The following is a 23,497-nucleotide window of genomic DNA, read 5'->3' on the forward strand; positions in this document are numbered from 1 at the left end:
GAAAATCGAGGGGATGGCCATGGAATACAATTTCCCCCTCGTGAACGCCCCGCGCTGTCCTGGGGCGGGGGGGAGTGCGTGACCCCGACAAGGCTCGCAGGCCGGCTGCTCCGCCGCTGCCTGCTCACCGCCCGCGGCCCGGCGCCAGGTGCGTGGAGCCGGGAGAGAGCTCGGGGCGGCCCGGGGGGTGCTCCGCGCCGCACCGGCTCCTTCCCCCGCGCGAGGGGCGCCGGGCCGGCTCTGCCAGAGCCCCTCAGGGCCGTGTTTGCTCCCGCAGGGCGCGGCACGGGGCTCAGCGCTCAGCCGCCAGCTGAAAAGACGAACGCGAAGGGGCTGCCGCCCCCCCCAACCCCGCCTGAGGTACCGACTGCGCGCGCGCGCCCCCCACCCGTGGCACTCACCCTCCTCGCGTGGCTCCGCCGCGGCGCTGGGGGGCGGGGAGCAGCGAGCAGCGTCTCTTCACGGCGTCATCGGGCAGCGCCGCCGCCACGTGAGAGGACGCCATGGCGCTGGGCCGCGGCGGGGTGGCGGCCGCCCTCCCGCTGCTGCTGCCGCGGCGGCTGACGGCCACCCGGGCGGCGGCGGGCGCGCAGCCCCCCGGGAGCGTGGTGCGCGTCCCCTGGGCCCTGCGGCTGCGCCTGCAGCGGGGCGCGCAGCGCCGTCGGCGCGGGCAAGGGGAGGCGGCAGCGGCGGCGCGGCCCGGGAAGCTGCTGCTGCGGAGCCGGCGGCCGGAGCTGAGCCAGCCCCGCTGGCAGACGGTGGGGCGCTGGGAGCGGCCGCAGCTGGTGTCGGCGGGCTGGAAGCATAGGAAAGCCTGCGGGGACTACTTCCAGCTGGAGCCCTCGCAGGAGGCGGCTCCCGCCCTGCAGGCGCCGTCGCCCGATGCGGGGCAGGGCCCGTCCTTCGCCGAGATGGGGCTGCAGCCGGCGCTGCTGGCCGGCCTGGAGGACCTCTCCGTCGACCGCCCCACGGCGGTGCAGCGCCTCGCCATCCCCGCGCTGTGCCGCGGCCGCAGCGCCCTCTGCGCCGCCGAGACCGGCAGCGGCAAGACGCTGGCCTACCTGCTGCCGCTGCTGGACAGGCTGCTCTCCCGCCCCGAGGGGCCGGCGGCGGCGGCGGGGGCGGCGGGGCCGGCGTCGCCCCGCGGGTTAGTGGTGCTGCCGTCGCGGGAGCTGGCGGCGCAGGTCGGCGCGGTGGCGGCGGCGCTGTGCCGGCCGGCGGGGCTGCAGGTGCGCAGGCTGACGGGCGGCGGCGCGGCGGGCGGGCTGCGGAGGCAGCTGCGGGCGCCGCCGCCGGGTGCCGCCGTGCTGCTGGGCACCCCCGGGGCGCTGCGGGAGGCGCTGCGGCGGCGCTTCCTGGGCCTGGGGCGGCTGCGCTGGATGGTGCTGGACGAGGCGGACGCCCTGATGGACGACTCCTTCGCGGGGCCGCTGGAGGAGATCCTGGCACACGCGCCCCTGGCCTCTGGCGCCCCCGGGCCGTCCGGCCCCGGGGAGGCGAGGACCCAGGTGGTGGTGGTCGGAGCCACCTTCCCCGCGGGGCTGAGCCAGACGCTGGGGAAGTTCACCGACGTGGGCCGGTTTGTCACCCTCACCACCCGGAGCCTGCACCGCCTGCCACCCCACGTCCAGCAGAAGTTTGTCCGCCTAAAAGGCCGGGACAAGCTGCCCGAACTGCTGCAGCTACTCAAGGAGCGTCCAGCGTCCCACGGGGCTGTTCTCATCTTCTGCAACAGTGCCAGCACTGTCAACTGGCTGGGCTATATCCTGGATGACCACAAAATCAAGCACTTGAGGTTGCAGGGACAGATGTCAGCAGCTGCTAGAGCTGGCATCTTTGCTTCTTTCCAGAAGGGTGACGTGTCTGTCCTTGTCTGCACTGACCTTGCCTCGCGGGGGCTGGACACCAGCAGTGTGCAGCTAGTGGTCAACTATGACTTCCCAGACACCCTACAGGACTACCTGCACCGTGTGGGGCGGGTTGGACGGGTCGGAAGCAAGGTGCCTGGAGCCGTGGTTAGTTTTGTCACTCATCGGTGGGATGTGGATCTGGTGCGGAAAATAGAGACTGCAGCCCGGAAGAGGACAGGTCTTCCAGGCATGGACTCCTCTATTAATGAGCCTGCACTTGAAAGAGGTTGATTGAAGTTGCCAAGTGGTAATAAATGGCCTGGTAGGGACTAAGCTTGAAGTCATTAAGGCAGAGCAAATGAACTTATGTGTGTAAGCTAGACTAAAAGAATGGAGAATTGAGTTTCAGAACCAGGTGATCAGGTTAACTTTGTGCACTGTTCTAGAAGCTGCAGTAGTCATTTCCATAGGCTTTCCAAAAGGAAGCTAGTAAGTGAGTAACAAAATGCCTTTGGAGAAGACTGAAGAATGATCTCATCAGTTGATATGGTTTGATTTTGTTGAGACTTTTAACTTCAAATCAGAATGAAAGTATGCCTGTATGATGTGCAGCTCTGTTGCATTTCATTGCTTCCCACCACTAGCAGCTAAACATTCATTATTAAAACTTAAAAATTACTACTGTGGCAGGAAAGAAAAAGAAAATATTTTCCTAACTTTGTTATAACTTTGACCAGTTATAGATACATGTAGAAAGACTAAAGGGCAAATTATATTTTATTTTCTTGTGATGTAGCAGTTCGTTCAGAGAATTCTAGACCAGATTGGTGGGAATGAGAAGGCACAATAAAGCTTAAGGCTTTTTCAAGGTCTTAACTTGTCATTTTTGCCTTTCACTAAGAAAGTGGATCTTGCTGCTTTGTGTTCTATTAAATAATTTTAAAAAAAAGCCTTTAATGTTTTCTGCTCATTTTTTCTGCATCCTGTAGTGACATGTCCAGTCTCTGAACTGATTGCAAAGGCAAACAAAAAAAAACCCAACCCACCAAAAAATGTCTCCTGTTAAAAGGAAGAAGTGTGTTGACTCACAGGTTCTAATGACTCCCGGGAAACAGAGTGACTACAAGATTTCTTTTGAATGTCATGCCATTGTTCTTTTCTGCTTCAAACCAAAAGGATTAAAGTGAGGCTGAGGTTATTTCATAGCTAGCTGCTAGTTTGTAGCCATGGTAAATAATCACACAAAACCAGCATTTTAGCTCTGATTTCTGTTGCAGTGATTTATCACACCCTTTTCTTTTAGTGGCTGTTTTTCCCATGCTATCCACTTTAGCCTGTGCTAAAACTCGGTGTCTGGAAATAGTAAGCTGTTAAATGAAAAGATCACAGCATAGTATCCAAATAATGGGTTTCAAAGGAAATAAGGCACTGGAGCTACTCTTAGTATCCGTAGAGTAAAAACTAAACAGAAAACTTGCACAGATAATCACTCAAGGATAAGGCTATTTAACCTTGCCCTAAAGATTGTACTCTGTTCATATTGCAGTTAAGGGGCTCTTACGGGAGGTTACAAGCTGCGGTAAAATTATTTAATACAATAGTAAGCTTTCAGCTTTACAGAAGTACAGCAGAAGAGTGATCAACTCAGAGACTGGAAACCTTTATATTTTGGACCCATTCATTGCATGGACTACTTGCCTCTCAGCTGTAATTCATTTAACTGCAAATCAGGCAATTCATGTGTTCACAAGCAGAAGCTTACTGTTCTTGTATAGGAGTAGGGTAAATCCTTAAACAGAAATCTGGGGACCATCTGTAGTGTTATAATTTACAGAAAATCCCATTTCCATTTTTTAATATGCATCTTATGTTGTGTCAGGTCCTCCAAACTGCTGAGAAATAGCTTCCTTTAACTGTAGGCACACAGATTAATTTAAAGGAAGTAAATTGTATTCAAGAAACTCCAAGTAAGAAATTTTAATATTTGCTTGCCTGCTTTGCCTAAGCAATTTCAGGCTGACTCCATCTTAAGTGTTATATAATTTTACTCTGATCTTTTCCAAAGCTGTAGCACTTTGCTGTATTAGCACAAATATTGAGTTACTACCTGCTTCACAGTGCGTCTGTCTTTCCTGAGGCAGCTGGTGGTGGTGACCATGCTTCCCAGTTCAAGACACAGAGTTGCCCTTTTAAGTTTCTGAGGGAGGAAGATGGTTGCTTGGAATCTCAGATGTCTGACTTCAACTATTTGTCTTCTCATGTAGCTGTTATACAGGATTAAATCAATCAGTTGTTTGGGCTAAAATTTCATAACTGTTGCAGATGATGTATACGGTAATACTTTGCTCTATTACCTACAGTTTCCAGCTAAATGATGCAACTAAAGTTAACCAAAGTTAAATGATGTCACATAAACAATAACTTCTGACACAAGATCCATGGTCAAACTATGTGGCGATGGTCGTTCATAATTAATGCATCTGCTTAATTGTTATCAGTAACTAAGTGGCCCTGGTGATAAGACTTTTTTTCTTGAGTTAAAATATGTGGAAGGACAATGGGAGGAAGGTTGACTTCTGATAAATTAACCAGATTATAAAAGGCAATGTGGGCATACTTGACACTGAGGTATAAAATGAACATGTTAAAAATGAATGATTGGTTTTATTACACGTGTTACAGAAATTAATTGTATGTGTTCTGATGGCCATAACAAAAGATGTTGAAGATGTTCTACAAGGCTATATTTGGATATTTTTGTTATGGTTTTTAGATGTATAATTTGTCATTTAACTTCTGTAACTCACTTTTAAAAACTCAGTAACGTAGTCTATGAAACTGGAATAATTTTACAGTGAATCCCATGACAGGTCAGGCTGGATTGCAGCACACAATGTTATCAAATTAGGCAACACAGTGAAATAATAAAGTTCTTTCAGCCGTATGTTTCTTAATTTTGAAGTAATATGCACTTTATATATTTACAAACAGTAACCTTGAACTTGATACAAATGCTCTAAACTGATTGTTGCTAGGGCACTGTTGATCAAAACAGTTTAGAAAAAAAAAAAAACAAAAACCTTTTGGCATTTATATACTAAAGTGGCCAATAAAAAGCTTTGGGTAGATAATACTCAGAGAACACTACATTTACCAATAAAGCCTTTTGTAAACATTGCTTTCAAAAAAACCCACACTTCTTTTAAGCATATATTGCAAAATACAACTTCCCTACTGTTGCTCACAAAGAGACAGTTACTGGAGCCAGTGATTACACATTCAGGAGCGCACAGACATTCAAACCCTGGGATATATAAGCTGATACAGAGCCACCAAATGCAGACATCCACATCGCTGACACATGTCATGTGAAAGGTTTTACTACCCAATAGGTAAATACTATAGCAAAGCCTTCAAGGAGATTTAGAGACTCTATGACATCTAGCGAGCTAAAAATACATGTAGCTCGCATGTGGTCAAACTTATTTAAGAAACAAAGACATATTCAAAGACTTGTTAGTTTGACTTTTCCTAAATGGCTTTTCAGTGCTCTCTAAACATCACATCGCTTATTGTTCACATCCTAATGGCTGTCTACACACATAATTAACTCTTCTCTTGTCTGTCCATATTCTGCCTTCTGTATAACTCTTATTTTAGACTTTATGGGCATAACTACAACTGCATACAATTTCTATCTTACGGGCACTACGAGCATATACAAATACTTCTGTTGCATGTAGCCCAGTGCCTAGCAAGGTACCCTAGGACAAACTGTGTCAAGTGTCCTAACAGCCAGATGGAAAAATGCCTCCTACTCAGGTAATCTGACAAAGTCCACATTTTTGCAGGCTGCACTGCTCCCTGAAATGCACTTGCATACCTGTTCTCCTCAGACAGCACCCTTTCCCCTCCTTTTCCTCCTGAAATGTATTTATGAGCCTGATTTACAAGTTGGTGGTCGAGTGCGTGGTAGAGAAGTTCTCCATGCGTATTCTGACCAGTTTGTCAGTGGGAACCGGCCGCAGGAAGAACTTGCAGGTGAAGACTTGCCGGCAGGCCTTGCGGAAGTTTTCCGAGAGGAAAGCGTAAATGATGGGGTTGATGCAAGAGTTCCCGTAGGCTAAGCAATGAGAGATGATGCGGAAGGTGAAGGAGGTGGTGTTCAGGGGAAACTGCCCGAACTCTGCCCACATCGTGATGATGTGGTGTGGCAGCCAGGAGAGCAGGAACACGGTGACCACGAGAAGCACCGTCTGTGCTGTCTGGAAAAGACAAGATCGCATATTAAATGGTCACAGTGATCGACCGAGCCTGTGGTGTGAGTAAGTTTGCCTTCCTCTGTCGGTAGGGAAGGCAGCATAACACAGGCAACACTGACGACTGCCAGGTGGACAAATTGTGACAATACAAAAAAGGATGATAAAAAACAACCCTCCTCCCTGGAAAACAAGGATTGCCTGGTTTTGGCTCAAGCAAATAACTCTATAGGCAATGGAGATAGTGTCTGTAAAACCTCAAACAATACAGAGGCTGCAACAGTAATGCTAACTATGTTACATGGAAGAGTAGAAATAATATTTCCTAGCGTTTGGAGGCTGAGAAACATTAAGGCTCTTGAAATAACTGCAGGGGAAAACAGTCTGGCTGCAAGGAAACGTGTCACTGAGAGGAGTAACAAAGACTGACCTGAGGAGAAAGATTTTTCCAGTAGCTTCCCTCTTATGGCAGAAACCAAGAAAAACAGTGCACAGAGGATTTTTTTTTAAATATGCAGTGCTCTTTGGTTAGAAAAATTCCTAGCTAGATGATTACCTGAGGGAGGCTCACTGTGCCCGCGGGATCGCAGCCTGTGCGCTGGCTGGGTTAGAGGTGTGCCCCTGCAGTGCTTGCTCTCCAGTTAGGCGGGCCAGCCACCATCGCAAGCTGTCATTTGTAAGCCCCGAAGCTTGACCTGAGGTAAAATTTTCCTGAAAACAGTGTTCTTCAAAGTCACCATCCAAAATGAAGGTTAACATGAGGTGAGCTGCTGATGGCAGCTGTAGTAGCCCCACAGCTGCAGCTAGTGAAGAGGAATAAGGGCTGAGGTGGTGCCTGGGGAGGAGGGAGGAACATGGCGGAGCAGCGTGAGGGGGTGGCTGGGTGCTGCCTGGGTGGGAATGGTGCAGGGAGAGGCAGCCTTGACCAAAGGTAGGTGGTATGAGCTGTGTGAGCTGTTTTTAGTGTGAATTTTAGCAGGCTGTTTCTTTGGGGTTTGTTTCTTTCGCTGAGGGGAAAAGGTAGCTTGGGGACGGGGCCCAGGCTGTGAGGAACCTTTGCAGGGGAGGACTGAAGGCAAAGACTGAGATGTCTGCAAGTCCAGGCTGTCCGCTGTTCCTGAAGTGGAGATCCTCACCAATGTAGGCAAAGTCCCTTGCTCTATAAATTTTGCTGTGGAGTTAATGTTCAGGGGACCTGCAGGATGCATACCAAGAAATAACTCAGTCTTTATTGAAAAGGTCTTTCTTCTCTTGAACAAAAACTCCTCAACCTGGTATAGTTAAGGGTGTGTGTTACAATGAAAGCACTCTTCTTAATTATTTTTTTTTTCTGGAAGCCTTTGAAGAAGATGAAGAATTACTTTTATTTATTGTAAGCTACAGTAAATAAAATTAAACTATAAGTCACTTCAACTTCCTTTCTGTAAGACCCTGAGGCCTGTGGGAGCAGGATCTCACTTCTCAAGTTTAAGAAGGCTGAGGGTGTTGCTTTTCTCTCACTTTCTACTTCCAGCACACTCAGTGAATGCCTAGCAAGGCACAGAGGTTACTGACTTGGGGCCCCTGAGAGACTTTCCTAATGTTTTTACAGGGCTAATTCCAGCTGACTTCAGCAGTTTCCAAAAATACTAATGGTAATGGAAGGTGAGCATTTTTTTACGTATTTAATCCCTCCTTTTTGGGGTACTATAGCAGATGCACAGCAGGTGACTTCCCTCCTCCGCCCCCACCTGATTGTCAGCAAAATGTGTGCTTTTCAACTTTAGTATTTAGTGTTTCTCATTTGTATTTTGTCACTTTAACAAATACAATAATTTGCAAATACGCAGATGCTATCCTTCCCTTAAGGAGAATTGCAGTACAAGTAGCAGAAAAGCAATGGAGAAAAAATAAAACTTATGCTTCACTTCAGCTTAAGGTTTACAGCCTTACTAGTCTGGGTCAATGCTTCTGTTGATAATTCCCTTGCATGATTTCAAGTGAATAGTGTGTAATTACTTTCCTAGAAGAGGGATAATTTTCTAGTGAACAACAACTCATTTAATCAGTGGTTATAATGGATACATCTAGTGGTTGTTTTGACTGCTAAAGAAGACCTGCAGGATTTCGTATCTTGTTTTAAAGCATTCTATTAGTGTACCTGTTATGCTAAAATGGATAAATAGAAGTTATAAAGACTCAGGCTTACATGTATCAAACACCTAAACTGGAATGATCCATTAGGAGAAGGGAAATCTTTTTCTCAGCCCCCACCCAAAATACAGCAAATACAACAGCTGCTGCAAAACCTCTGTATGTTCTCGGACCTTTCTGTAGTACTGCACAGTTGTCATGACTTGCCAAATTAAGCATGTTTCCCAGGCAGTATTTCAGTGGTGGCTCAGGTGGCTGGGTAGAGCTGGGCTCAGGAGGCAGATTTTTTGGATTCCCATTATATTGGGGGGGCATTTCATGGCTTGTTTGCTCCTCTCTTGGTACTCTCTGTGACTGTGTGCTTTGGGTGAGATGGAAATTGCAGCATGTTTTAGTAAGTCTCCCGCTCTATGGCATATGCTTGGCCTTGTTGGAAATGTAATACGAGGAAAATAAGGAAATTATGAGTACCAGAACTAACGAAGCAAGGTTTCCTAAGGAATTATGTCGTAGATGGATTCTCTGGTGCCTTAAAAGACAGTAGTGGTACAACCAAAATACTTCTCAGAGCATTTGCAGTCTTTCCCTTGTCAGTGGCTCTCCAAATACTTCATGAAGTTTCACTCATTTAGAGTCTGCTTTAGTGATGACTTTTTCTGTCTTCCTGTATCGGTGAGTTAGCTATCATTTTCATGAATGTATACTGGCTAACAGAAGGCTTCTGTATTGCAGACTAACTACCAAGATGATGTTCTGGAGATGATGACAGCATGGAGAAATGACAGCATGCTCCAGGGAAGAGCAGAGTGACATTAATTCACAGCAGAAAGAATATAAGGTGATTAGATCTTGGTGCATAACATCTGGGATTGTAAAAACTGAGTGCAGGCCCATACATGAGAACAGTGGGAGACACTGCTAAAATATTTGTAAACAAGTCTTGTGTTTATAACCTGACTTGTTCAAAGGGGTTGGAGATAGGGGGGAAACTGCAGGAAATTTATTTGTCTTCCAGGTTCTTCTGTTTCACTTTATTAACGCTCTGTAGTGCTCTTGTAAAAACCTATTGTTTTGATGGGTTTTTTTAATGTCAAAATACTTCAAAAGTTGCTTGCAGTTCTAAGAAGCTGCTACACTTACATGTTCAGAGATAGCTCTTTATTAAATATCTGGCTAGGGCTTACTTTATCTAGACAGTTGGAGCTGGATTAGGACCTTCCTAAGTAACAGAATTAACATCTACAGAACGTGAGGGCACACTAGAGTTCTAATTATTGTTTATAACACACATTTAATCTGATGTTATATCTGAATGAATCACACTGAAATGTTTAAAGTATATTCTGCTTGCTAGGACAGTAGTAATGTGGGGGAAGGCTGAAAGGTTCTTTACATGCTTTTTCTTCTACTTGTTTAACCCTGCATAAAAATCAACTGCATGATAAAGAGGAGTTTTCTCTGTGTTGGACAGGCACCATCTTTGCTCTGTTTACATAGGGTCTGCAGCAATGATCTCCTGCAATAAAAACAGATGGTTATTGAGGTGGAAAAATGTGTTTGGATGGGAGCCAAAAGTACCACCTTCACTTGTCTTAGCTACATTGACAAGCCAGTTAAATCTGTTAACTTCTCTAGGAAGATGGTATTGCATCAGATCAAGACTTCTGTGCAGTTAAGAGAAAACATTTGCCTACAATACAAGTAAAAAAAAAGAAAGTATTTCTGTCAAATAGGTCTCTCAAGTAAGTTTGTATTAATTTTGAAAGGCAATAACCTGTAGGTTCATCCTGTACCTAGCATACTTCAGGTGCTTCCTTGTTTTGCCTGCTAGAATGCTGTATGAGGTGACAAAGCCTGTTCCCATGTGAGTGAACAACTTTGGCTCCTGAACATTCTTAACTTGGCCACACTGGGAACCAGATGCTGTCCTTAAATATGCTGGTATGATTAGAAGTTGATGGAACTGAAAGACACAGACGTAGTGGTCTTGTGGGGTCTAGCTTGCTACTGTGGTATGATGGTTACTAAAGAAATTATTAATAAACAGGTCCCATCCTTAGCTTTCACCAGCAATAATGGTGCTACTTTTTTTACCCTTTAGCAATGTTAAATCGCTTAGGCTTGTTACCGAGGCAACATTTCATAGTGTCCTTCTGCTTAAATTAGGGGGCTACAAGCCCTGCAATATTCTTTTGAAGAAGGGATATATACCCAGATTATTTTTTCCTTTTACTGTGAAATAACAAACCATGCATTTAACATAAGGCTGAGTATTAAAAAATGGCTTTGTACAAATGTGTTTGTGCAAACAAAAAAAAAGGGTTTGCTAGGCATTAGCACTAAGCTGTTTCTGAGGTCCAGCTATTTGGGATTTTGCAGATGGAAAACATAGATCATACTAGAACAATAGCATAATTAATGACTAAAGAAACATATTTTGGAAATGGAACTTGTGTCTGTTTTTTCAAGTTAGGGAATATCTAGTTAAAATAGAGGAAACTGAAACAAACCATTATGTTTGTCTTTTAATGTGGTAACTTTGTTGTAGCTAAAACTAGTGTTAATATAGACTGTGACCAGCTGCAGAAGACTGATCCAAATAGCTTGTGTACTGTTTGAGTTTGCTCAGTGGGCTGTGATAATTTGCACAGTTAATGGATTACTGTTGGTCTAGCTGTGCCCACTTAATGCTAGCCTTCTGCTTCATCTCTGAAGGTTCAGTGGGTCCCTAACAGACATTTACAATGGCCACTACTGGATTATCTAACTCTCTCTTAACTCCTAAAAGTCCTTCAAGCAGCTCCACAAAATAACTTAGTGTGATATTTGTTGTACAGATGAAGCGTCATGCATAAGCTATACAGTGAATCAATAGCATGGTGGGAAATAGAGACTAGGCAATTCATAAATATTTTTGTTTGTCAAATAAACAGATAAACTACTCTCTTATTTTCCCCCTTATTGTTTCTGCCATGCACAGATTGTCTAGAATTTACTTGCTTATTCTTTTGTTATCTTTATAGGTGATCTGACTCTCATTTATGCTTTCCTGCTTTTCTTTGTCTGTTTCCCCTTTGATTTTTTTTTTTTACCTTTTTTTTCAGCCCTGGACAAGCTATTTCTTGCTTTTAGCCTTCCCCTGTCCTTCAAAAAGCAATGGGAAATGGTTTAAAAACCCTTTTTGAGGGAGATGCCTCATCTCCTCATCTTGGAGGATGATGAAGTCTTCAGCATTTAATTGTGTTTTGAGCTGTTGTCTTTGATAAGCTTCTAATGAAGATGCCTCAACTTGTCAAGGGCAAAATTAAGATTGCCCTATAATGAGTCGAATGCTTTGAGTATTACCTATTTTTGGCAGAACTACCTGATATGTTAGATTAATAAACATTCCTGAGATTAAAATATAGAGTGGACAGAGCAGTCTAAAGGTAGAGAGCTTGTCACTTTCCTGATCTAGTCATAGTTTGAGACAGCTAGCTGCACATCTTTTTTCAGAGCTGATCAGACCATCCATTTGTACTGTGTACCTCAGCCGCACAGAAACGGGAAAGAACATTCAATGAGGTTTTTGTTAAACAGCACATTATCACTAGCCTGCAGAAAAACTGGGCTTCATTAGTGAGACAACTGCTGTTTTCTGAAAATGGTGGAAGTTTTTTTCTCTTTTTTTTCTTCCATGATTCTGAAGGAAGAAGCATAAAGAAGCTTATGCCGTTTCTTCCACACTGTCATATCAGCAAATAACAACTGACTCTTCCTTTATTACTGCTCTGCAAAGTTTTTTTCTCTCTTTTTTTTTTTTCTTCCATGATTCTGAAGGAAGAAGCATAAAGAAGTCTATACTGCTTCTTCCATACTGTCTTATTAGCAAATAACAACTGACCCTTCCTTTATTAACTGCTCTGTGGGAGGATGGGAGATAATAATGAACTTGGTTTGGAATTTGGGTCTTCCTTCCCCTTGCTCCCTAAAACTAATTTCAATTAATCATGTTCTGCTGTGACTCCAAAGGCAGAATTATTCTAGCTAGTGCTGCTTCTTCACACCATACCATACTTCCTCAGCCTTTGTGTGTGGGCCAGGACTTTTCTCTTGACTGCTAATATAAAGCCTATCTATCCGATGATGTGATTTATTGATAAATTCTTTTCTCCTGTTATGTTCATCTCTAACCCGTATCTCCTTTTCCCTGAAGTTTGAGAGACAATTGGTGCATGTTTTGATTGCCCCAGACTTGATTTGGGTAAGCTACAGACTTTCAGACTTGGCTATATATTGTACTTTTACTGTAGTGAAGTCTTGGCAAAAAAGTAGTGACCCATGGTCCCCTAAGCTTTTGCTTTTAGATACTGCAGGTACACTGTTTCAGTGCCCAGGAAGGACATGTGGCTTAGCACAATCTACCACCGTACTGCTAGAGGTACTTACTGACTTCTGAACAAAACAATTTTTGTGGCTTTAGATTCTGGGATCCTGTTTTCTGAAGACAGAAATCAGTCAAGAGCATCCCCTTGCTCCGAGTCTGTCTTTAAGCCAATGTGCAAAGTGAAAACTCAGTTTATTCTCTCCTGGTGCCAGGTTCTTCTCTCCTTTGTTCACAAATCCGACTCCCCCTGATGCATTTGCAAACATCCTTTTCCTTTCTAGCCATAAAGTTCTAACAGAAAGGTCCCAAAGCACAATTTGTTCTCCAGAAACATGCTTACAGCTTAGTGATAAATGCACAATGTTTCAAACAGCTGATTCAAAAAAGGCCATACCTATTCTTAACTAACTTAAATCTTGGTTAGCAGCTTCCTCTGCTTCAGAGCAAACGCAACTGTTAATTACTTCTGAAGCACTTCTTGCTGCCCTTTGGTCTGAAGAGTAGTGTAATACTACAGTATTGTGTTACTACTATTACAGTAATACTACTCTTCAGTGGTCTGAAAACCACACTGAAAGTGTTCTTTTTCATTGTTCTGTATTTTCTTTCTCGCAACCAGAGATGGCAGCTGGCTGTCATGAAGAAGAGGAGGGATTGAAGCAAATGGATTTTCAGTTGTTATCAGTTCATTTTGGTGACTTGCATTGCACACTAAGAGGTGGACTCTTCATTTCTCAGCAGCCCGCTTGTAGTGTTCTAACTGCTCATCTGCACCTCTCTCATTCTGTGATTATGTCACTGATCTCCTCTGTTGATGCCCTTAATACTGACTCACTTTGTATTCATAAGTGCCTATGAGCATTATGATATTCCTATTATCCACTAATTGGTAATGATGTTCTCTATTCCTGCTGCCCTAGGCTCTTGTTAGCAAAAGAACTTGTAGGATTTAACTTCTGATTAATATTTTTTTGCTGGATGGATCCCAGGATCTTCCATGCTCCTTTGCTGTACTTACTCTTCTTCAAGTGCCAAGGCCCTGAACACTGCATTCATTAAGTCTATATGAAAAACATCCATTTGTGTGAACAGAAGCCAAAGAAATAGTTCAGCATATAGGAAAGCAGTTACAGTGCAACCTTTGTCTGCCTCTCTTGGCCAGGATGTTCAGGAATACCCATCTACCTTGAAGGTATTCTGTACATTTTACCTCAAGCTGTTCTATGACCTTCAAAATGCAGTGCTCCACGGAGTGTCCCAAATCAATTCTGTATGCATTTGCATTCACTTAGCTCTGGGAGCAATGAACAGCTAATTTGCATGTAAGTAAGTGTAAGGTGGTGAATATATGAGCTGAGGAAGAAAACAGTCAGCTTCATAGAGAGAGATGTGCTTTGAACTGACCATTACAATTTTGGAGCAAGATCTTGGGCTAGAAGAGGGGAAATTTTAAAAAAGTAATAAAATAAGGCAAATCACATTTTAGGAATTATTAGGAGAGGAATAGAGAACAAAACAGGAGACACTGCTCTCCCACCAGGTAAGTATGGTTCACCTTTCTATTGTAACTAAACAATAGAAAAGCGTAGTACTAATTTGTTAGTTGTTGGTCTGATAATGGGAGCTTTTGGCCTCAAGGTTCCACAACCCTTACTGTCCTTTCAAGGGAGCCTGCAAAATAGCTGTGAAATTCACATCCCCAGAAACATTCTTAAACTTGAAAAAGCATTTCAGATTATTCAGTTTGCAAGTCTTGTTATTTGTTCTTTAAAGATGTACAGGACAAAACTGAGTAAACATTGAGGAACCCTAGTGTGCTCCAGAGGCCAGTAAACCACCACAGGGCTGTTTCATGATCAGAATAGAACTTGGCTTGTATAAATTTCCATTGTTAAATCATCTTATTTACTGCAAATGTACGATCAGAGTTCCTCGGGCTCGGCTCTTATGAAACACTTTTCAATGCTGTCAGACAGGGAATTGTTAACTTTCCTTGGAGCCAAATTACAGACTTGCTGTACTCTGCTTAATGCAGAAAGGAAGTAACAGAACTGAAATATACTTTATTAGTGATAGAGGGGTGCACAGGTTTTCTTAGCATGTGGTCTTGCTGGCTGGCCTCAAAAAAGGATTATCCAAAACTGCACAGGGGAATCCTGCAGCATCACACCATCTCAGTTTTAAGGTTGGCAAACTTGTGCAGCTAGTATGGTGTTAAATGGGGAAACAGACAGTTATGTATCTCTTCTGCAAGCACAGTCTTAGTTCATCATGCAGAATTTCAGCCGAAGCTTGCAAAAAGTCCTAAACATCTTCCTTGATCTAATGCAAAAATATTACATATAAATGGAAAAGCATATTAAATTGAGCATGTCCAATATCGACATGTAGATGGCAAGCATGTATAAAAATTTGCAAAGTAGTAATCTGAATTAAAGGTCAAGCTCTTTTGATAATGGAATATGAAGTCAGAATGCAACAAACTTTTTGCAAGGGAAATTGTTGCAAAGTTTCAAGTGTGCATAAATTGAAAAAGCTGCTGTAGTTTGAGCATAATCATGCTGTAACTTAAAAGCTTACAAATCGCAGCCCAAGCACAAAACTTTTTGGTTTTTGGGTTTTTTTGTGTGTGATATATGTGCCTGGAAGATTGTATGTCATCTGCAGGATTCTGTTAAAGGCAAACTTGTTCTTTTCAACAAGTGTTTGAACACTGACTTGGAGGGGTGGCTGTCAGAGCTCTCTGGGTTACTCATAAACTGGGCCCATTCAAACAAAATGTGTTTATAATTAACTTTACAATCGTGTATCAAACATTGTCCACAAGTAGGTTGGCCTTAGAAAACAGGGCCCTCCTATCTGTCCTTCTTAGCCCCCACAATATCTTCAAATAACATAAACTTTCAGTACAATATTGTGGCAAATGGGACAATAATAGACGGCAGAAAGATCACAAACAATGGAAGAGAAGGGAAAGGTGATTTTGCAAACATCATGCACAGAATGAAATCCATACTGGAACCCCAGGTATATCTTGTGGCAATGTTGTCTGGGAGACAGCAGCAGGGTCTTCAGATGCTGCTGAAGTGAAGCCTGGCATTGAAAGACTTATTTGGAGAAGATGCTTCATATACCAGTGTCCTCTGGGAACTTTTTTTACAAGGCTCTCTTGAGGAGAAATTGGGTGGCAGTGCCACTCTGGTTTAGGTGTTTGTGTCAGAGCTCGTCTTAATTGCGCAGATAGCTAAACGACTTACAATTGTTTTAACTGGGTTTTGTTTCCATACTCAGATAATAAACAGTAGGCACGCTTGTCTGCATGTGCAGCTCTGCTCGGTCCGTGGGCAGCTGGGGCTCCTCTGCTGGGTGCAGACAGCGCACACCAGGTAAGCCTGTGCGGAAGGCTGAGCACAGCACAGTGGGGATAAGCACTGGAAAACCATGCTGTGCCAGAAAAAGGCAGAAAGAAGTGGTAGAGAAAACAAGCAAGAGAGTTCTTAGAAAAACAAATTCGTAGTACTGTAGTTCATTAAGCTTTGTTTCTGTGGGTTTGATTATTTTTTTTTTAAAAAGGTGCTGCGTTGTTTTTTGGGGTTTTTTTAAAAGGCATTGATACAGATTACTGTTACAATATGATCTTTGAAGAGAGAGGTTGAGCTAAAGTACCAAGTATCTGGGCTTCAGTTATATGGTTCACATGCTCAGATTCAGTTAAATTCAGTATTACTTTGCTTTCTTTCCTACAGCAATGCAACTAGGAAAGTCAGGCATATGCTTGCACAACACTGGCACTGTTCGTTTGGCCATGCTATCACCATCTCTTCAGAAATGGCCCTAGGTCTGCATCTAGCAGTCTTTCTCACTTGTTCTGTAAATACTGGCCTTATCCAGATTCACATGTTTTGAGATTCACAGGATGTACTAATAGTAGATGAAATACTGGCTCCTCTGTGACCTTTCAGGTGGCTTGAATTTGCATTTATCCCTGTAATACTTCCTTACTGCATGCATTTCTGTGTTCCGTGGCCCAAACTGTGTGAATTAGGATGATCTCTCTTCTGCCTGTTATCAGTGTTTACAGGATTTGGGGGTGAAGGGAATGGTATTGTACTAAGACTCCGACAAGGTCAATGGAAGCTATAGATCCAGAAATAAATCATGACTTTTAAAAAATCTTACCCAATATTACTGGGTTTTTTTAGAAGCAGTCTACAATGGGGAATAATAGCAATGTGTTTTCAGCCAGCATGTGGAATGCTGTTTATGAGAAGTCCCTTCCCTAAGCTCTATGGCATTTGCTTTGTTTCTTAACTATGTTTTATTTTGGAAGTGTTCTATCTTGAGGAGTCTGTAATAGCACATAGTAGAAGAGATACTATAGCTTCTGGAATTCTGAATGGCAAAACAACCTGTGTGCAGTGGTAATGCAGACAACTATTTCACTGGAAAATCTTGTTCAACAGGGACTCCGAGTCTGCGGTTTGGTTCTTTAGAGACCTTTACTCACGTATGTAGCCCAGACAAATGTAGTGAGATCTGAACAAATAGCTGTTTGCAAAATTTACTACTTATCTGTTAAAAAAACTCACCAAACCCACAAACCAAACACAAAAAACCAAACAGGAAAAAACCCAAACAGACTAAACCCAAACCCTCTTCCCTTAGGGGTGGGAGGAGGATAACAGCTCGAGTGTCCTGTTTTTTTGAAATTATAGGAATGAAGCAGGAACTAAGTGGTCATAGTTCCAGACTGTACTCTTTTGTACTAGTATGACACTTTATTTTCTGTATCAGTGTGGTCAAGATACACACTGTGAATTAACATATGTGAATCAGGTAATTTTATTATCTCATATTGGAAGACTTTGCTGTTGTGTTACACTTTCTTTTGATAGATCAAGGCAATTAGGGTTTAGCCACTGAAGTCACACATGTATTTTGGAATAAGCTAGATGTTCTGTGTCTGCTGAATTAACCTTTCAAAAGTAGAGCAAGATTTATTTGTCAAACATCTTTGAGCAAAATAAGCAAAAGCTGTTCACTTAATCTCTGATGAAGTTTATGAATTAAAAACAAAAGAAACCACTTGTCAATAATAGACCAATTAAGTACATATGAAGGAAGCTAAATTAACAGAACTGACATGCACATACAAATTTCCTATTAGGCTCTAATGTGAAGCGTTCTTAAGATCTGCTTTAAATGATTGACGCTGAATGTGTTTCAAGTATACTTTGAAAGCATATGCAGGAATTGAGTGTGTCTGCAACCTACCCAAGAAAGACTCCTTATTAAGTGCTAAGAAAAGTGGTTGAAACAAAAAAATACTTGAAATAGGTACACTAAAGATGCTGCTTGGCCCGCAGAAAGGCTAGATGAGCAATTTCTACACAAAAAGTGCTGGAAGAAGGCAAATTGTGGAAGATGGTGTGTGTGTGTATAGAGGTATGTATTTGATTTCTCTTTCATCTGAAATTTTGCCTATTTAGGCCTATTTAATTAGGCCTAACTGTGCCAAATGGGGAAAGAATTGCTACCAGGTGTTCCCAAATTATGGCCAGGGAAATACTTAAGGGGAAGGAGGAAGAAGTGCTGCACCATTAACTTGTTTGAACAGGTGAAGTGAAAGGTATTTTTTTAAGATTGGTCCTCTCAGCCATATCTAATCAGGAAACCCAAAGTTGAAGAAACTGCAGAGCTGTTTTTTCATCTAATCTACAGGTCAAATCTGAAAACAATGCAAACAGATACATTTGAAAAAATGAGTGACAAATGAAATTCTGTAACTGACTGCTTTACCGGAAAATGACAGTAGTAATTTTTGACTGTTGGTAGCATTGTCTTCAAATATAGCAAAGAAATGGATAGTGTGCCATTCATATATAGGTAAGGAAAGACAGGAAGGGAATTTAAACCAACCAAACTCTTTAGGGATTTGTTAGTGATTTTTGAGACCTAAAGCAATTTTTCAAACTTGTGAAATCATGAAATTACTCTATGCAAAACAGTGCTGATTAGCACTTTATTTGCTGTATTTTGCATAAACGAAATTGTCAACAGATCTTGGTTGCCTTTTCTCATGGTAGCTGTTAAGCACACAAGACTCTGTCTGTGCTTTCTGCTTGTAGTCTGCACTGTCTGCCCAGAAATGATACTCTTGGTTCTCAAATTTTAATTTACAGTATATCTGTGGCAGCATCAATGTTCATCAGAAAGTCAGTAGGGAAAATAAGACATGGTGTTCTTCAACGTGGTCTGTTTCATCTAGGCCTGGTGGTGTTCCTGCAGCAGGCAATACATAGCAGCTAATTCTTGCGTAATTTATTGCCTTAGAAAAGGTGATTAAAAGAATGTTTATCAGAACCTACTTGAAAGTAGGTGAGCTGGACTAATAACATAAATCTCAATAAGGTTCAGGAACAAGAAGATGAACAAAGTGGTGTTTGTGAGGCTTTATCCTTACTTTGTGAACTCATCAACTGGACACAGAAAACATGATCAAAAACACTCTTAAAGGGAAAGGGAATGCAACTCCCATCAAGGAAATATTGTGTGCGGTGTATTATAACTTTATACAGTCATCTTATATTGTGAGATAATATTGCAAATACCAGTTGAGTTCTATCCTTACAGGCAGTGTAGGTCCAGGACCAGTTATGGATTGATACATTCAGTTTTGTTCGCAATATACTTGGGAGTATGTTAGTGAATGTAATGAACCAGTAGAAACTAAGTATAATCTATAGTTAAATCTGGTTAGGATTCATAGGTGTAAAGGACTGGCAAAATCTCTGTAACAACTCTAAATCAACTAGAAGCAGCACAGGCCAGGCCATTAAAACTGTAGCACAATATTGCAGCGGATACACCTGGAAGATAGTATTATTTTTGTATCATAAACCCTTAAGTTTTGTTTGAGAGGCTACTATAGCTGCTAAAGTGCACAGTTAACCTCCTGAAGTACCTCTGCTTTTGCCTGAATAGATTGATCATGAAGACATCTATGTTGATGAGAACTGTACGTTTTCCTGTGATATCTCAGCTGCATACTGAACATTAACCTACTAAGACTGGTTTCTTTCTGAGATAAGGAACAGATGGCTATGTTATGTTTAGAGATATACCTTTTTGTCTCTATTACAGTAAGTCTCTTTGGCAAAAGAGAAATCAATAGAGGTACTGGCTCAGGTTACTATGAGGTATAGCTGCAGCACACTGAAAATCTAGTGTCTTGAATTCCTCATCTTGTGAGTGATCTAGATTTAGAGGGGATTCCTGTAATGCTAATGAATAAATCACTGGATGCAACTTGTCATGCCCAGAAGTGGTTCTGTGTTTCAAAACATCTGCAGCTTGTTGCAGCTGTGGTACCAATGTCCGTCTTTATTTGCTGAATTTGCATCAAAGCTTTGATTTCCATGTCTTGCACCCTTTTCAATCAAATGGCCATGTTTGCTGTAATGACCCTCATTTTTGTCATAGAGAGCATCATGGCAAAATCTTGTAGGGCTGCTCTAACGTGGAAGGTAGCCGCTGAAAATGGCCAGTGCATTGGCTGAGAGCAAATCAAAGCATTCCCATGTCATCTCCACCGGCTGTCACGTCTGCTTGGAGGCGCACACACTGCTCGTTTGGGTTGTTCAGTTGCTGTGCCACTGGCACAGACTGTGACCTGACTGTCCTATCAGCAGCTAATGGTAATACTCCGTTACTTCCTCTCTTTAACTAGCCAGATAGCCTACAGTTTCACTTGTTGCTGCACACTCAACAATTGTAACATTTCTGACTGAAACAGCATTTTCCCCTTTCATGTCAGGTAAATCTGATGTTGCATCACTGAAGTCAGTGAGTTTTGCTACCTGAAAACTATTAATTATGGCTTATTCACTCTAAGACTCTTAGACAGAAAAAAAAAAATCTATCCGTAACGTTTTTCTCGGTAAATACTTGCAATTCTGCTTATTTCATACAGCTTGAGCCAGGGATAACCCTGTTCTTTGGCTTGCAAAGGGATCAAACCAGGATCTGAATCCACCACCTACTTAGACACAAACCTTAAGAAAGATCTTCAATGCAAACTGCAGCAAAACTGAAGTACTTCAGTTTCAGGGTTCTTCATGTATTTTCCTTTTAGCTTGCTGAAGTATACTCAAAACACCTGGATATTTTTATTGTCCAAGTATCTTACTGGCTGCTAGTGTAAAAAGATAGTATCTGTGGGATTCTATTATAGCACAATAAATCAAAAGGCAGTCCAGCAGGCCTGTATATAGACATCAATAGAATATTTCAATAATGTCATCATGATATACTGTGTCTATAAAGATATAACAAACTGTCAACATGAATTCTGAACCTGAGCTGAAAGACTGATACATGAATGACACTTAAGTATGCAGATGGAGCTTGAAAAGGCTATTGGTTATTTTAGAAACCTGACATATCTGTTATGTTATAGTCAGTGTACAGGTTAAACCAAAGATATTTACCTTTTTCTTTGATCTCTCTGACTTCTTGGAGATGTTCTTTACTTTTGTATGGAGATGATATAAAACCTTGGGGGAAAAAAAGGAGCAATATATTGAATGGGAAATTGAATTGTGTATATTAGTATTTGAGCTTCTCATACAAGCACCAAAAATTAAAAGAATTGTTTTAGCATGACTTCAACCAAAGTTGAATTTGATACTTTGAGACTTTTAATTCTAAGCCCTCCGCAGTTCTTTCTCCTTCAAGAAACAAGGTTTGGAAAAAGCATTAAAACAGTTATGCTTCCAGAAGATGTAGTTCAGCATATATTAAGAGCTCAGCTGGTACTATGCTGAAATCCACAGGAGACTTTCCATGGATTTTGAATTTTAGATTGTGCCTCAGATTATATACACTAACAAATGGAGCAGCTGGAGTGGGTTCTCCTTTCAGAGGGAGAGTCATAAGAAATGTTAGAGCACTGTAGGGAAATTCTCAGTTAACATCTAGATCTAGCTTTTGAAACCTGATTACAGCATGGCAGTAACCTAGCAATGTTTATACTTTGGCCTTTGGAGCTAACAGACTAAATTTTCTAAAGCAATTATTGAACAAAAAAAATGCCTCTATTAAATGCAGCTCACCTTCCAGTTGCTGCTGTCTCACCTCAGGGCAGTGAGGGGACAAACAGCTGGAGCTACAGTTACAGAAGTTAACAGCTCTAGTGGCTAGAGATTTTTAGCTTAAATCTAAGTGCATTGTCCTGTCCTTAGCACTAATGATAGCAGAACAGATTAGTATTGAAAATAATGTATTTTTTGATCAAACAGACATAAACTTAAATTCCAGGGAAACATTTTCTTTTTCAAGAGGGTAGACTTGCAACTGACTAGTGACAAGAAAGTCCGGTCCCTGGCAGTCCCTGCACAATAGGGTATTAATTCAAAATTCACGGAAAACTTATTCTTCATGCTAGAACAACTCATAGACTTACTATCAGTCTTAAACATACTAAAGATCAGTAAGAGGAAAACAAAAATTTAAGGCATAGCAATCCACGAGAAGAAAGGAAGAGATTTCTTGCTGAATAAAACTCTGATCCTAAGATCTCTTTTTCCAAGTCTTTGCAAGACACAGTGTGTGAGCTCTGTGTCGAAACAAAAAAAAACAAAAGGCAAGAAAGAAATTGAGGTGATGTCTTTATCTAATACTGTGTCTGTACACTCTCTGCATAGTTTCTCCTGCCATGGGTTTTTCCTCTTGCCAGGAACAAATATTTATTATCAAGAGATAACAAACTGAAAAATAGGAAAACCAGCAAGAGTCTTTAGAGGATTTGGGTGTCAACTTAGAAGTTGTAATCCTCTTTGTGAGCTGCTGTAATTTGATTTTCTGTTTTCCTTCCCTCCCCCTGCCTCAGAGAAGTATTCTATACCAGGAGAGAATATGGAAAGGATTGGATCTATTATTTGTTGGCTGGATAGCTTGAGTGTACACATCCAAGCCACCAAGAGTCTGGGAGTGATCTTTGCCTCTATTTAGACACTACTCGTGTCCCTCTCACCCACCTTGGCATAGCAGCAGGTGATGAGCACCAGGGGCAGGAGATATCCCACCAGCAGGATGGTAATCTTGTACATCTGCTTGGCTGTTGAACCATCTGCCCAGTGCTCCCAGCAGAAGGAGCTGTTGGGTGCTTGCTGATGACCACTCATGAGGGCCTGGTGCTGGGCTACAGGGATGGCAATGAGTAGAGACAGCAGCCAAATGACACCCACACCGAGGGCGGCGTTGCGCTTGCTGCGGATACAGGGTGAACGCTTGGCATGGACCACAGCAATGTATCTGTCCACGGACATAGCCACTAGAGTAAAGATGCTGACCAGCATTGTTGCCATGGCCAAGTAGTGAACCCACTTGCAAAAGAAGGCACCAAAGATCCACTCTGGCAGGGAGTAGATGGTGGCCTGGAACGGCACGCAGAAGAGCAGAAAGGAGAAGTCTGCAATGCTCAAGTTCAGGATGAAGATGTTGGTAGCACTGCGTGATGGGTGTCGCCCAGGCCGGAGACGCCCCAAAACAACCAACACCAATGTGTTTCCCACCATTCCCAGGAAGAAAATCAACCCAAAAAGCACCGGTACAATCACCACCTCTGGGCCACCCCTGGTTGCTCCTGACCAGCATATTGGGGCCTGTGTGTGGTTAGTCTCAAGGCTGCACTTGCTGGTGTTGGCTCCGAGGGAAAGCACAAAGTTATCTTCCTGCTCCTCCATAGATCCAGGCTGCTCTGAAGGCAGGGAGCAGCTGCTGTAGCCCTGACTGCTATTGGGTAGGTCTATGTTTGTTAGTGGTGGCCAGAGGCTGAATGCTTGGATTTTCTAATGCTCTGTGTATTTCCTTTGGGGATCAATTTTCTT

General features: G+C 42.7%; 2 protein-coding genes across 2 annotated transcripts; one reads left to right on the top strand and one right to left on the bottom strand.

Annotated features, from left to right (window-relative positions):
- Positions 1-503: 503 nt before the first annotated feature.
- Positions 504-2,713, top strand: DDX28 (DEAD-box helicase 28). The gene has a single exon (XM_009815360.2). The coding sequence runs from the start codon at positions 504-506 to the stop codon at positions 2,139-2,141; it is 1,638 nt and encodes a 545-aa protein (XP_009813662.2). The 3' UTR covers positions 2,142-2,713.
- Positions 2,714-5,797: 3,084 nt separating this feature from the next.
- Positions 5,798-23,353, bottom strand: LOC104252366 (galanin receptor type 1). The gene is made up of 3 exons (XM_009815358.2): positions 22,646-23,353; positions 21,098-21,163; positions 5,798-6,115 (listed from the first exon to the last, which is right to left on the bottom strand). The coding sequence occupies exons 1-3, from the start codon at positions 23,351-23,353 to the stop codon at positions 5,798-5,800; spliced, it is 1,092 nt and encodes a 363-aa protein (XP_009813660.1).
- Positions 23,354-23,497: the final 144 nt, after the last annotated feature.

Source organism: Gavia stellata, chromosome 15 (genome assembly GCF_030936135.1).
Source record: "Gavia stellata isolate bGavSte3 chromosome 15, bGavSte3.hap2, whole genome shotgun sequence".
Classification (NCBI taxonomy): Eukaryota; Metazoa; Chordata; class Aves; order Gaviiformes; family Gaviidae; genus Gavia; species Gavia stellata.